This window comes from Panicum virgatum, chromosome 9K (genome assembly GCF_016808335.1).
Source record: "Panicum virgatum strain AP13 chromosome 9K, P.virgatum_v5, whole genome shotgun sequence".
In the NCBI taxonomy this organism is placed as follows: Eukaryota; Viridiplantae; Streptophyta; class Magnoliopsida; order Poales; family Poaceae; genus Panicum; species Panicum virgatum.
Window position 1 is genome coordinate 57,433,674 of NC_053144.1, and position 15,932 is coordinate 57,449,605.

General features: G+C 45.8%; 1 protein-coding gene across 1 annotated transcript; it reads left to right on the forward strand.

Moving 5' to 3' along the window:
- The first annotated feature begins 3,979 nt into the window (after positions 1-3,979).
- On the forward strand, positions 3,980-5,003 carry LOC120648826. The gene has a single exon (XM_039925472.1). The coding sequence runs from the start codon at positions 4,141-4,143 to the stop codon at positions 4,831-4,833; it is 693 nt and encodes a 230-aa protein (XP_039781406.1). The 5' UTR covers positions 3,980-4,140; the 3' UTR covers positions 4,834-5,003.
- The last annotated feature ends 10,929 nt before the right edge of the window (positions 5,004-15,932 follow it).

Consider the following 15,932-nt stretch of genomic DNA (forward strand, 5'->3'; position numbering starts at 1 on the left):
GTTGATATCGATCGGCTGCGTGCACCTACTTTTCAACTTGGTCAAATAGGAAATGCCGGTTAGGTAGCTTCTGCTGGTATAGATTACTAGATTCCTAAAAGCGCATGTACAAGAAGGATCATCACTTTCAGTTTAGAGTGCGATGTCGGCTTCGACAGAGGAGCCCAGGTCTATATATATTGATCAGCGTGCTAGTCCTAGGACAACAGCCACAGCCACAGCCACAGCCCACAGAGGCAGCTGCGAGCAATCGGCTTCGCGTTTCTGCAGAAACGGAATTTGTCTCTCGCTGCTTCTGTTAATGGCTCGCCTTTCATCCAAGCTGCTACCTGCTTCTACTGCACTGGCTGTGGTTATCTTGTGCCTGGCCATGCCTTCCTGCAAAGGTGACAGCGCAATGAATAACGAACCCACCCGCCAAAGAATCCAAGAACTACACGCATCGTGTCGCATATATTGTGTTTTCAGTCATTGCAATTTACAAAAAGCTTACCTGTTGTTTCTTTCTTTTTCTTTTTTTTGGCGCGAACAGCACAAGATGCAGTCCAGATCGTAGCAAGAGCAGCCCTGTGCTTTGATAACCACACGGTAAGTGCTCAGACGGACGAACTGCAAGACCACTGGGAATCTGGGATCTATGATCTGCTGTCTGCTGCTGGTTAATGTCTTCCCCCAAACACGTACTGTGCAGGTGATCAACAGGTGCCTGAAGCAAATGGGGATCGGCACCGGCACCGCCGCACCAGCGGCGCACGGTGGTGCCGCCGGCCCGCACGGCAGCGCAGGCTCACTACTGGACAAGCTCCCCACAAGCCCGAACGCGAGCGCGGCGCTGTGCGGCGCTCCGTGCTTCGGGAACATGATGCTGGTGGCGGACTGCGTGGACGGCATCCTGTCCAACTTCCAGGGCTACAGCGCCGGCCTGATGCAGGGCGTCCGCGCCGTCTTCCAGATGTCCTGCGCCGGCGCCGGCACCGGCGCCGCAGGCGACGATACTCCCGCCGCCCATGGTGAGATAGGCTGTAGGCCTACGCCGTCCAAGTGACCAAGTATTTATTTCTCGTGACGCTTCTGCGTTTAATTCGCGGCGTGCAGGCGCTCTGAAGGGCGGCGGCGGCGGCCGCTCCGCCGCGTCCGGCAAGGAGGTGACCCGGAATGTGTCTGGATCAGGCGCGACTACCGCTGCCGGCGCAGCAGTTCCCGCGGCGAATGGCGGCGCGCCCGGCGGACTTCGTCGCGTCGGCAACCTCGTATGGGTGGGCATCATCATCCTGGTGGCACAGTATGGTGGGCTGATGCTCTAGCTGTTGGGCTGTTCCGATAGAGAAGTGAGCGCAAACAGCGGTGGTACTTGCCATCACTCTTTGTGCCGAACATGTAACGATCAACGATGCGCGTTCAGTATGGGAACTCGGGTCTTGCAATTCCAGTACTAGTGTACAACCTTGACAGCCTATCACTGACCCCTGGGACGACCTGTCCACATGCACAAGGGAACACCTATTTGCTACGGTCCGGTGCCGTTTCTGCGGCAGCCAGCAGCGAGTTCACCGTCCCACGGCAACTGCAGATTGCAGAACACCTGGTAGGAACCCCAGGCAGCTAGCCGAATCGCCCCGATCCCATGCGCGCGCGCTTAGGCTTCACCGCTTACTGCCCCGCGCAGTGGTCCTATCTATTTTGTTATAGATAGATAAGGCATCTATTTTTAAAGTCTACTTTGACCTAATTATGTATTGTAAATATGTTAATATTTTATTAAAACTAACACAACATTTTATTAAACATATTCAACATTTGATTTTCAAAATATTGAAACTGTAAAAATAAAATGTTGAAATTGAAAAACAAAATGTTAAAAATAATAAAACAGAAACATTGAAAGATTTCTTCTCCAGCGAGCAAGTGTTTCTTCTCGGCGGCAAGCGCGGCACAGCAGAGCTGTAGCAACGCGTAGCAGCGGTAGCAGTAGACAGCAGCGGCCGCAGGGCAGCAGCGCCCGCACAGCCGTGCAGCGCGGCAGCGGCAGTCGCGCGGAGCAGCGGCGGCGGGCGGCAGCGGACGGCGCGAGCGCGGCGCTCCCGACCGGCGGGGCGGCGGTGCATGGTGAGAAAGGGAAGGAAGAAGAAAGTTAGAGTTGAGAAAATCTAATTGATAGAATAATTTATACGAATCTCAAACATTATTAAAAGGTGGGGAAGAAAAAATATATAGAATTTCCGCACCTAGGACAGGACAAACGAACCGGCCTACGGCACGGCACGAGGCCCACGGGTCGGCCCACAACACGACATTTTAGCTCAGTGTGGGTCTCAGTGCTGTGTCTGGGCCGAAAGCTCGACATGTGGGCCGACCAGACCTGGCTCGGTAAAACCAGCCATCAAACTAAGCAACCCCACAAACCATAATTTCCAGCCCATCGAATCATAAAATCCCCACCGGCCCACATATATGTACACACATCTTCATCCCCAAATCCTAATTTTCCATCTCCCAAACCGCCTCTTCCCATGTCCTGCGACATCAGCGACTGGCCCCTTGCGCCTCTCCTTACCTCCCTTACGATGGTGGCAGCATATGCACCTCTCCTTCGCTCTTCCACGGTAGCGGCGCCCGGTCCCTCACGCCTTTTCATCCCTCCCCCGACACGGTGCAGATGGTGTGTTTAGTTACACCCCGTAAATACAAAAAAGCCGTAAACACATTAAAGTGAAAATAAATCTTGCTAATTTGAAGTACTAAATGAAGTCTATTTATAAAACTTTTTGCATGGATGGGCTCTAAATCGCGAGACGAATTTAATGAGCCTACTTAATCCATGATTTGCAATAGTGATGCTACAGTCCCATCCGCTAATTATTAATTAATCATGAATTAATTAGTATCATTAGATTCGTCTCGCGATTTACAACTCATCTGTGCAAAATTTTTTGTAAATAGACTTCATTTAGTGCTTTAAATTGGGAAGATTCGAAACACATTTTTTTTTCGTTTACACCCTATCAAACTAAACACGGGCTCACTCTGCACCTCCTTCTGTGCGTCAGCGTCCGGAGCTCACAGAGTCGGACTCGAAGAAGAGCCTGCTGTTGTACCAGAGGTCGTGCCTCCCTTTTCCTGCGTCCAGTGCCGGTGCTCGCCCCATCTCCGAGAGGCTTGTCGAGGCGGCGTGGCCGCCCCCGCCCCCAAGGACGGCGACGCGGCAAGATCCACTCGGCCTCCCACTCCCCTGCCCTCCGGGCCGCGTGCAAAATACGGGTCGTGCCGTGCCTAGCCGGCACCTCAGGCCGTGAACAAGCACGGCCCGGCCCGTTTAGCAATCATTCCTTAACAGACCATGCCTAAACGGGACGTGCTTGAATGGACCCGTGCCAGGCCGCCCATTTGCCCACTCCCAAGTCCGACACGGCGGCACGCCGCGCGGGCGCCTAGTGCCACCAATGACGAGTGCGTCAGGTATTGGCAAACGCTGCATGCCTGCACTGCATCGGACAGGGAGGGAGTACACAGAGGTAGTATCTGGTATCTGCCTATTAGGTATCAAAAGAACAAGTAGGAGTAAGATAGTTACAGGCTTACGGCCTTACAGGTACGGATTCGTTTTTGTTTTTACAAGTGGCAATTTTTTTCTTCAAAAAAAAGAAAGCAAACAAGAACATCTTCTAGAAGTATAAAACAATGCAGTTAACTTGTACAGCAGCACGGGACACGAATCTAACCTACTAACCGCTATTCTGCTAACTATAATAGTATGGCCAAATCCAGCGAAAACGAGGGCGCACGATGCGGCACGTCAAAGTCGAGTTAAGCAGCACAAGATCGACTCCCTCCCTCCCGTTCGTCTACTGCTTCCCACCAAACTCCAAACAGTAACACGGGAACATTAGGTCTAGCATTTGTGGCACATCCCTTTGTATAAACTGCCACTCAAAAAACCGTTCCGAAGCATGCACCTCAATTCAGTACCCGTTGTCCCGTTCCCCTATCGTCCAACCCTGCTCTAACTTTGGTCTCTCTCTCGCGGGGAAAAGAAGGGAGTGGAAAGGAGAGGGCAGCTCGGGTAGGTTTGAACTCAGCTCGATCGTCGGCTTACTTCCTTCTCCCACATCTTAAATCACTGACAATTTGAAGTAAGCCTGAATGAGAACCCGGCCTGTTAATGCCCGTTCGCCGATGGGCGACCTCTCTGCTCGTGCTCGCCGCGGGCGCCCCTGGTGGTTCGGCCGTCTCGCGGCCGTCCTCTGCCTCTGCGCGACCTTGTGCAAGCCAGGTCAGGGGCACGCTCACCATCCATCACCCCATCCCAGTGCATCCCCACCAAACAAGGAGCGCGACGCGCACGTCGTCCGAACGAATCCTAGTAGCTACATGGCCGCAGATGATGAGGCCCCGGTGGATCCCCTGCCGGGCCAGCTGCTGCCGGCGCGGTCGCTGCGGTGCTTCGACGACGGGCAGGTGTACAGCTGCTGCGAGGGCGCGTACAGGCTGAACCCGTCGGGGATCCTCGCCGTGCCCGCCGGGGCGGTCGACGGCTACTGCGGCGGCGCGTGCGTGGTGGAGACGGAGGACGTGCTCAACTGCGTCGCCAGCGCGCTGGACGGCTTCGCATTCTACAACGGGGCCTCCGTGGAGGACGTCCGCTACGCGCTCAGGCGGGGCTGCAGCCACACCGTCAGGAGAGGCGACTTCAACGATTTGGAGCCGCACCTGGGCGACTACCCGGACATCTACGGCGACGACGAAGGCAGCGGTGGCAGCAAGGTCGTTGCTGAAGCTCCTTTGAAGCTGCTCGCGTTTCTCGGCGGTGCCTGGCTGTTCCTCCTTGGTCACTGAAGATGCAATAAAAGCATTTTCAAGTAAACATACGCAAAAGAGTTGTTTGATACCACGCAGTACCAAATTTTAGTTTACGCCACTCTATAGCGAAGAGTGTCATTATATTCATTCTACAAGTTAACGTTTTGCATAGTAAAGAAATGACAAAGAAAAAACATCTTCTTGGATGTTCATTTTTCCCCATAATCACCTTCGTTCAAGGATCAAGGCTTCCAAGTTCCACAAGAATCTCATATGAACAAGAAGTACCTTCACTACGAACTGACAGTCTAAGCAGACTTCCTGACATGGTCAGAGGCCAATTATCTTCTCAAACTTGGTATCGATGACATGGGCTCTGTTTGGATGGTGGGATAAAGGAGTAAAAGGGGTAAAGTTGCCACACATTTATCTCTAAAAATCCAAACATGTAGGTAAATGTGCCCCTTTATCCCATTTGCCCCCTCTTTATCCCTTTACCCCTTGGAGGGTGTCAAATTGGAGTAAAACTGGGTAAATAGGAGGCATTAATTGCTATTTCCAACTACTTTTACCCCCATTTTACCTCTAAATCCAAACATTCCATGGAGTAAATTAGTTAGGGGCAAATGTGAGGTGTAAAATATTTACCTTGAGGCAAATCTTTACCCCTAAAATCCAAACGGGACCATGATTTTTTTGCAGAAATGCCCTCAGCAAGAGCGGTCTGAGACCCAAGTCCTGCAGAGACAGCGATTGGGACAGAGTTAAAAAAAATGATGAAAGGAAAAATTTCCAACAAAATATTAACTATGCAATTGTGCAAAGTGCAAGCACACCGTGAACTGGGAATATGGAAAAATGCTTCTGGAGACGAATAGCAGACTGCCAAGGATAAAACGGTACTCTCTCAGTTCCAAATTATAGGTCGTTTTATCTTCTTTTACCTCAAGTTTGACCGCTCGTCTTATTCAAAAATTTGTGTAAATTATCACTTCTTTTGTTGTAACTTGCTTTATCAATACAAGTTCTTCAAAAATAATTTAAATTTAACTATATTTATATAAATTTTTTAAATAAAATGAGTGATCAAATTTGGTGTTCAAAAAGTCAAACGACCTATAATTTGTAATGTAGAGAGTATTGTGTTAAGCCTTTCACAGCATGAGACCGTGCCACATTTTTTATTTTTTAACTCTTCTCCCGAAATATTTTCACAAATAGACCTCTAGCCAAATGAATTCGTTTTTGGACCGAGAGGTCGGCGCTATGACTCATGGCATCGAGATATCCCGTCTTGGCGTCATAAATCTTGGCGTCGAGATATTTACCGGCGCCGACATGACAATTAGCTCGGCGCCATAGCCTACAGCGCCGAGCTCAGCGCCATAGCCTACGGCGCGGAGGCGGCCTGCTGTATTCTGCTGACTGCCCGCGCCGTTCTTTTCATCTCTCTTCTCGCGGCCCGAAAAAGCAGAGCCGCATGGCTTATCGCTGCCGTTGGATCATTGGTTCATGGGCCCGTCTGCATGTGGACCCGTGGACTCCCGTGGTTCACTAGGCGACTAGACGAATGCTTGGAAAATTTACTCACTTTATCTCTTATGTGTTTCAGCAACCCATCATGAAGGGAACCTATTTTAAGATATAATCAGATTGCACTTCATGGGAGATAGCTCCTATCAGTTCAGAACTGTAGTTGTGGTACACTAATGTTTCTTCTGTTTTCAGAAACTAGTAGAGATGTACGTGCCACATGCATGTATTTAAGTCTAATTGTTTAAAATTAATTGGATTGCATGGAACCACTACTAAAAAATCTTATTTATTGCGTGATGAAATAACCAATTATATTTGCTATCTAAAAATCTAAAAAAGGAAGCAATATTTAGTATCTATACTCAAACCTGGATCCATTGTACATTTCCTAAGATAATTATGATAAAAGTGGGTAGATAAAAGTGCTTGGTGTAAAAAGTATTAGGATTTCGGGGGAAATAATTTTCTTCTATTATTTTCGTGGGTCTACACCTTTTTAGTCAAACTTTTGAGCTGACAAGTGGGGCCTTCGTGAGGGGTATGGTGGACCTAATCTTGGTGAGAAAGGATTTTAATTGTTTCAACTTTTTATAGTATAGATAGATAGATTGATAGATAGATAGATATAGATATTTCTATTGTGTCACCAGAGCACTTTATCTTCCAGCAAAACTGATCTCATGCCTGGACTCTTTTATGTGATATCTATGAAGTCTTGTAATATTCAGTCGAGATGTAGTGCTAGTGTTAGCCCAGATGCACAAGTTACGCGCATTAATGTACCTTCAGCAATATCTTGTATATTTTGCTATACGGACAAGCACCAGTTCCAAGATTGTCAAATACTACTGAGGTATTACAACCTCAACACGTAATAGGGATTCAGTCACAGGCTGACAGAGTTACCTCGACGCCATGGCAGATGGCGCCTAGCTCGGCGCAACCAGGCAGGCGCCGAGGTGGCTGCCACATTGACGCCACCTCAGCGCAGTGGCAAATATCTCGGCGCCACGAGCCTTGGTGCCGACCTCCTGAGTCTAAGAAACACAATTCATTTTGCTAAGGGTCTATTTGTTAAAATCTTTTACGAGAAGGGTTAAAAAGTAAAAAATGCGGAGACCGTGAGTGAAGCAGAAGCTTGAAACTGCAAATGCCCAGCGTGTCAGTTTCACTTCTAACCATATCGGGTTGTCCCACATCCAATAAAAAATGACACAACTGAATTCTTGGTGCTCCATGACACATCAGGGTACAAACCACCTCCACAGATCACAGATCACCCAAGCTATTGCCCAGTGGCGGTGCGCCGGCGGAGCGGCCTGGCTGAGGCCTGAGGGGACGGACCTGGCCTGGCGCTCTCCACGGGCCGGTGAGGCCGTGATGGCCGCATGCAAGATTAAGAGCGGATGGGAACATAGGACTAAGTACTGTAGCTGTTAGGCAACGAGACCGCGCGCGCGTGGAACACGCCGGATTCATCGCTGGCGGCATGAGACAAGCAGGTAGCTAGTATAGCGAGTAGCGACCGTTAGTAGACCGGCCGAGCTGGACGTGAAACGGAACGCACGCGGCGTGCATGGGCGCAGACATGTTGTATCAGGACGTAACACCGTCCTAATACTGTAATACAACATGTGACATCAAAACCATTATAGGCCCATCTAATAAGATCAGAGCTTCAGGCAGAGTCTGCCTGCCAGCGCGCGAGGCATCGTGACCGTCTATTATTCAATACTAGCAAGGTGGCCCATGCAAATAGCGCGTGTAGCTAGCTTTTTTTTTCTCTTTATTCTCCACCTATATTATACTACGGCAGATGGATCTTTCACCTTTATGTGCCATATACAGGTCTATAAATATTCTATTTTAGCTGGCAAGGTACAATTTTTTCCTTTATCATCAATATGACTCGTGCTAATTTTTTCTCTTTATTCTTTCAATTATAGTTGTTTCTTGTAAACTAATGCTATTAAATTGTGCTTCTCCGTAGCCATTTTGATAATTTTTTAGGGTTGTTCTCATGCTCCCTAAACAACATATGACCAGTTTGGTAGGGCTTCGTCTCTTTTTGAAATTGATTTAGTTTGGGCTTCTGAGCCAAAACTATTTCAAAAGAATATTTGGCAAAGCAGCTTTTTAATTGTAATATGATAATTTTGGGTGAAGCCATTTTATTTTTACCTATAGTTACCAAAAACTGTTGGAGAAATTATTGAAGAAGCCACCAACAAACACACCTTAATAATTGTCAGGGCTTAATATGGTATTGTCAAAGGTGCTATCTAGTGTTTCATATATTGATAATATATGATGAAGAGCATATCAAGGCTCAACAAATACCATAGTCATGCCACTACTTAGCTACTAATTCATGATGATTGATTTCTGACATTTAATATTTATTATTTGTTTGTTTCTCGACTGAAAGTAGAAGCATGCATCTTTCTAACATTTTCCAAACCAATACTACACTAAAACTAAATGTCACATGGTGGCAATTGTCGTGATATAGTTGTTGTACTCTATTATGCTAGACAACTGATCAAGCAAGTCGTAGACAAGGGGGGTGTTTGGTTCCCCTGGAATTTATTTTAAGCTTCGTCACATCGGATGTTTGTATGTTAATTAGGAGTACTAAATATAGACTAATGACAAAACAAATTCCATAACCCATAGGTTTTTTCGCGAGATGAATCTATTAAGTCTAATTAGTCTATAATTAGCCCATGTGATGCTACATTAAATATGTGCTAATCATAGATTAATTAGACTTAATAGATTCATCTCGTGAATAAGACCTAGGCTTATGCAGTTAGTTTTATAATTAGCTTACATTTAATATTTCTAATTGGCATAAAAAATTTGACGTGACAGGGCTTAAAATAAGCCCTAGTAACCAAACACCCGCGTAATCGAGGCAATAGTTAACTCATCGAAAAAGCAACAAAAGAAGTTGTACCAGTAGTGATAATACCATAAAAAATTTAGCCACATGTGCTCTTTATTTATGTAATTTGCTTCCAAATATCAATTGAGATTGGAATACCATTTTTCATTGTTTTCCTTGTAATTTATTATTTATCTATTCATTATTTACATGACCTTTATTTATTTTTCCTTCAAATTCATGTAGAATAGTATATTTTCTTATTATTTTATTGTTAAGTTAAAATATATGCTAAACATATTCAACGAAATGTAGTTCAAATATATTTTACTATTAGCATGTTGATTTCAAACTATACTTCTAAATGTAGCTTAAATAAATTTTATTTTGTTTTAAAATTCAATTCTTTCTCAATTGTATTTGACACATATTTTAATTTTGCTATTTTTTCATAATTCATCTACAAATTAACTACTAATTGTATTAATTTTAATTCTAGAGTTAGCTATTTATCAACCATTTGTGAACTTATATTTTTTTTAATTTGAATTTGGTTATTTATTATTTGTAATTGACCTATACAGTTGCAACCCAAATGCTTTAACAGTGATAATATTCATCTTTAAAATTTTCAAATATCCCCGCAACTTCCATCAAGTTATCTGTGAATACATCATTATTTATAATTAATCTAGCTAGTCAAACAAACACATTATAACCACAGTTCGACCTACATGTGGCATAGTGATTAATATACATAGAGTAAATATCACTTTGGTAAATGTATCATGGTTTATGCAGAGGAATATAATATACAACTAATAAGGGTAGCATCTAATTTGATTAATGTTCCCAATATACAAATATCTTTAACAAATACAGTAGATAATATCATGATGTTTGTACGTGACTGTTGTCACTTATCTCAATGTATGCAAACCAACTCAAGCAAGCTGCTAAGCACTTTAATTGGATGCTAGTGCCATTAAGGCAAGGAAGATGTCAAAGATACGGAGGTACATGACCTGCTGCAAATCTTCCTTGCGATGGCCTCAAGTGCCATATCTATGTTCTGCCTCCGCTTGCTCGGTAGTCTAGAAGGTGCCAAGCCACATGCAAGTCTAAAAATGTTCGACCCACTTGATCTCCTCTTTAGAGTTCACTATATTCGGCTGGCTGGGGCTGGGGCTGGGGCTGGTGCTGATTTGTTGTGAGAAAAAAATATGCTGGCTGGCTGTGCCTAGTGACTGGTGCTGATTTGGTGTGAGAGAAAAATATTGTTGGCTGGTTGCAGCTGAATAGAGTAAGATGCTCCAAAGCATTCGCCCACTGCAACTTTGCCGCACCAAATCCCTTCCTGGTAACAAATGTCATGGTGGCAGCTCACGGGGTGAGGAACGACGTGTTGAAGCAAAGATATTCCAAATCTTGCTTCTTAATCACTATACAAATCAACTACTATTTTTTATTTTTTGAATTTATCAATTTATTAGTCGTATTCGATATGGGCTCCTATTCATCATGAACTTTTTGGTCAAGTTCTACTTTTTAAAATTCTGAATTTAGCTAATTAGTAATCATATTCGGCATGGACTAGTCGGTCATGTACAAATTTTCCTTAATTTTTTTAAATCCGAAAATAGCTATTTATTAGTCGTATTTGATATGGATTCTTGAGTTAGTTTGGATTGTTAGATCTTCATAAAATCCAACGGTGCAAATCTTTCTATTTTTTAGATTAACGTGCGAATTTCTAGATCCTCTCGGTGAACGTGATGGCTTCTTTTAACACTCTCTTGTTAATATAATAGATTATTGCCTGCTCAATCGTGTCTAAGGATGGTAATGGACCAAGACCCTAGTGGTCTCTTCACAGCCCAACAATGCCCTTAAATTTTTTAGTTTAAAATTATATAAGATTAGAGTCCAACCCTTTTAGAGCCCAGCCTTTAGATTTTCTAGTTCAAAATTTTGGGCTATTTACCACCCTTTCGTGCCACACCGAGAGGGAGACAACATGCATTATATTAGATCGACGGTAGCTGGCCTGGACGGTCTTGTATGGTGGATCGCGATATGTTCGATCGGCACCCTTCGACCACGACAACGCGTACGACCGTGGCATTGACGTCGTCGTCGATCGGGACGACGGGCGCGATCGTCAGAGCCTGCTGAGAGGGCGTGAGATCGAGCAGAGAGGACGACAAGCGAGACGACGCACGTTCATAAGGACGACGGCCGGTGGGCTGAACTGGCATCCCTTCAATTCGACGACGACGTGTGGGTTACAAGCCTACAAGGCTTGCTGTTCACCCTTGTGGACGTGCGCGCGTGATGCGTCGACCGATGATCTTATTGCCTCTACAAATGAAACGCACACTGCCGGCGCGGCTGGCTAGCCTGACAGCGCGCCGTCGGTCCAGCCACCCGCCGGCCCATGCTGCCATGCATCGCCGTCGTCTCATACCATCCCCATGCATGTTTGAGCACGTGAGGCGCCGGCCCACGATCGCGCTAGCGATAGGTGCAGCGCTGGTACGCTCTACAATGGTGGAGGCAGCTCTATGCTATGCCACCCGCGGCCGGTCCTATCCGCTCTTATTGCGATCCTCTTTCCTTGGAATCACTCCGGTCGTCTCCGGTGAAGTAGATGAATGAAGAACAATGCGATCTTCCGCCATCACATGTGCAGCTCGCGGTTAGTGTGTGAGAGAAGAGAGTGTGATAATTACAGGCCGGGTAGCTGTAGATGCACGGGGGAGAAAACCGAGCCATCCAAATCTTTTTCATGAAAATGTATTCGATTTGATTGGATTTGGACACTCGGGTTAGGATTCTTATTAGCCTACCTACCCGTGCTCCTGCAGTGGCTTATAGCTAATAATTATATTTATCTATCTCACACCCTCTTTCATTCTAACACATAATTCATCATTATCTAGCTAGTTGAGTAGATTTTATTTTGCATGACACCTCCGTATGTGTTTGGTCTATATTTAATTGAATCTTTTGTTTGTGAATTGATGGTATTCTTATCTCTTTCATCATACATGAATACATGGTGACACAAATCGTGAATAGTATTTTTATATAAACAATAACATAAATAATATATTAATAATGGTATATATTGGTGCACATTAATATTTTGTTATAATTATATAATTTTAATTTATATTTAGGGGTTATTTTAACTTTTAATAATGATATAGTTGGATAATTTATATGCAAATTTAGGGGGTCATTTGCATTATTTTTATAATATCATAGGTGGGTAATTTACATAAAGATAAGAGGTTACTTTAGTTTCTTTTATAATGACAACGGTAGGTAATTTAGATAAATGTTTAGGAGATTACTTTAGTCTATTTTTATAATAGCAGATGTAGATAAATTATTAAAAAAAATAACAGATCCAATAACTATTATGATTAGAGATTACCCGTACCCATACCCAGTAATCATCCGCATCCAAATTATCCATCCCCAAATAATGAGGGTAATACCCGATGGGTATGGATAACTAATAGATAAACATATTAGATTTGCCTCTACAAGAATCGAGAATCAAATAGAGCACCGGAGATTTTGCCTCCCCGAGAATCGATAACAAAATGAGCATGCAGCGGCATTTGCTGGTCACCAGCGCAAGCGTGAGAACTGAGGGCACGTACAACGCGCCGTCGGTTGCCGTCGCCATGCAAGGAAGTTTTGCAGAAGCCCCCCTGCGCGCGCGTCGCCGAGGTCTGGTCGTCGTCTCGCTCGTCTACGAGCGGAGCTCGTGCACCAAGGACCGAGCGACGACTCGGCGCGCGTTGTAGCAGCCGCTGCGGGGAGACGGCGGCGGCGGGGATCCCTTGCGCGCGCGGGAAGGTTCGCGCCAGAATCCCCCAGGGATGCTCGGCGTGTGACAGTGCTGCGAGAGCGAGGGAGGAGGAAGAGGAAGGCACCGGCGGGGAGGCGTGTGCGGCGGTGCGTGCGAGGGAGCCGGGAGGGAGCGGTGCGCGCGCCTGGCGGAGGGAGCGAGGGAGCCGGGAGAGATCGAGTCAACGGAGACTACGAGAGAGATCGAGAGATGCGGCAGTGGAATACAAGGAAATATAGAGAAAAAAGAAAAAAAGGAAAAAGGAAGTGAAAAAAAAAGAAAAGAGATGGAAAAAAAAAAGAAAAGGGAGAAAGATAATACCATGTATGCAACAAAATGACTACAAAGATCAAGTATGTATTAGATCATCATGATTTGTGTATAAAGAATACATTAAACATCATGTAGATAACTAAACAGACAATTTATTGTACAAACTGTCTGTTTAAGTTGTCTATTTGTGTAAAAAAACATTGTCTCCACCGTTGTACTTGCCCTGAGAAGGTGGCCCCCGGCCTTCATGCTGCGCGCGAGCGAGAGGCCCCCTCGTAGCACCTGTGCATGGTGATTTATTGTTCTAAACGGATATATGGTTAAGCAAATAATTACCCTCTAATACCCTACCCATATCCATATATATATGGATAATCCATACCCTCCCCAAACAATATGGGTATGAATTTGGATACAGACAATGGTTAACCACCGGCATCTTGAATGACACATCAGGGTACAAACCACCTCCACAGATCACAGATCACCCAAGCTATTGCCCAGTGGCGGTGCGCTGAGGGGACGGACCTGGCTTGGCCCTCTCCACGGGCCGGTGAGGCCGTGATGGCCGCATGCAAGATTAAGAGCGGATGGCAACATAGGACTAAGTACTGTAGCTGTTAGGCAACGAGACCGCGCGCGCGTGGAACACGCCGGATTCATCGCTGGCGGCATGAGACAAGCTAGTATAGCGAGTAGCGACCGGGTGTGGCTATTTTACGGTCAACCGTACGGAGGAGCTCCGTACGGTCGATTTTCCGACCGTTCATTTTTTCCTATTTTAGTAAGTTTTTTGTCATTTTCTGGTTTCAAGAAATCTTTTCAGAGAAAAAAATTTTGAGAAAAAAAAGACAGAAAATTTTGACGAGAAAAATTTTAGAGAGAAAATTTTGAGAAAAAAAATTTAAGATGGAAAATCAAAGAAAAAAATTGGAGAGCAGAAAATTTTTTGAAAAAAAAATTAGGAAACAGGGAACCTTCAAGAAAAAAAAATTTGCAGTGGAAAAATTTGCAAAAAAAATTTTGACAAAAAAAAATCAAACCCGGGGAGCTCCGCTGCGCCTCCCCCGCCTCCTCTTGCCCCGGCGCATCCAACGGCCGCGGCTCCGGCCCACAGCTCCGAGCAAGAAGCAGCTAGCGACTTCCTTCTTCAGAGTGTTGTGGCGGTGTCAAGATCTCTCTCGTGTCTCTTTCCCTCCTCCGATGTACTCTCTCTCTCTCTCCCTCTCCTCCCGATTCATCTGTTGTCTCCAGCCTCCATGGACCATCGCCGAGCTCGGCCGGTGCTTGGGGTCTGGGGAAGGGCCGAGGGGCTCCATGCCCGAGCTCGACGCACTGCCTGGGCGAGGCCCCTGATGCTCCATGGCCGAGCTCAGGCGGCCCACGGGACATGCCTGCTAGGCTCCATGCCGGAGCTCAGGCTACGTTCCTGCGTGGCTCCAAGATCTAGCTTGGCGCGCAGCACGGGGAAGGCAAGCGGGCCTCCATGGTCGAGCTCGGATGACGGCGAAATTAAACTGATGGAAACGGAATCGAGCAGGCGGTGGCAGGAGCAGTGCTGGAGAGCTCGACCATGGGAACCCAGGAGGTGGATCCGGCGGCACGCGGCGGCGGGGAGCGCGCGGCGGCCCAAGGAGCGCGGGATCCCGGCGGCGGCGGCATGCCTCGCCCACGCTGTAACACCTCTGGTGTCAGTTTAACCAAAGCCAGGCAATTAACATAACTTCACACACAAATGAGCTAAGAAAGCTTAGAGAAGAACCCTATGTCTAGTTCTTGCAAATTTGTGTGTAAATATATGTGTGCATGTGTTTGAGTGCAATGTGTTTGAAAAACAATAATTGGTACCCTTTTAAACTTGACTTGGCATGTGTGGTAATAAGGCAATAAAATACACCTTTCATAATGATCTATAAACTTTCTATGCAAATCAAATTCAAACTGGAAAACCATCACATGAAATGATTATTGGAACCATTCTTTGATTTGTGAAGAGCTACTAATTCAAACAAATTAAATCAACAAGAGTTCTATTTCTAGTTGTTAGGAAATTGAATTAACTTGCAAAACAATGCAAACATGCATATGAAAATAAATAGACATATTCAACATGTCATGTTAAACAAAAACCTAGTTGAAGCCTAGGAATAAAAGTGCCAAAATTCACATGAAATGATAAGTACCTTAAAATGGCAGTTTTTGAAATAATTAAATAACTCTCAAACCATTGCTCGAACGAAAAAGTGCATAACACAAAAGTTGTAGATCTCGAAAAACTGAACAAAAGTGGTATTCAACACTTTTTCATTTGAGGCCAAAAAGAGGGAGAAAATTTGAAATTACAAAACTGATTTTGGAACTTCGATTTATTTACGAGACTGCCCCTGCCAGCTTATTCCACCTCTCGCCTCCCTGCACCACGCCTACGACGGCGTCCGTACGCCGGCGCGGCCACCTGGCCGGTGCGCCCTGCTAGCTCCGCACCTCCCCCAGCACGAGCTCCCCTAGCCCGCTTCTCCCTGGCTCCGCGTCGAGCTGCCACGCACCCCCCACGCGCCCCTGCTCGCCACGACG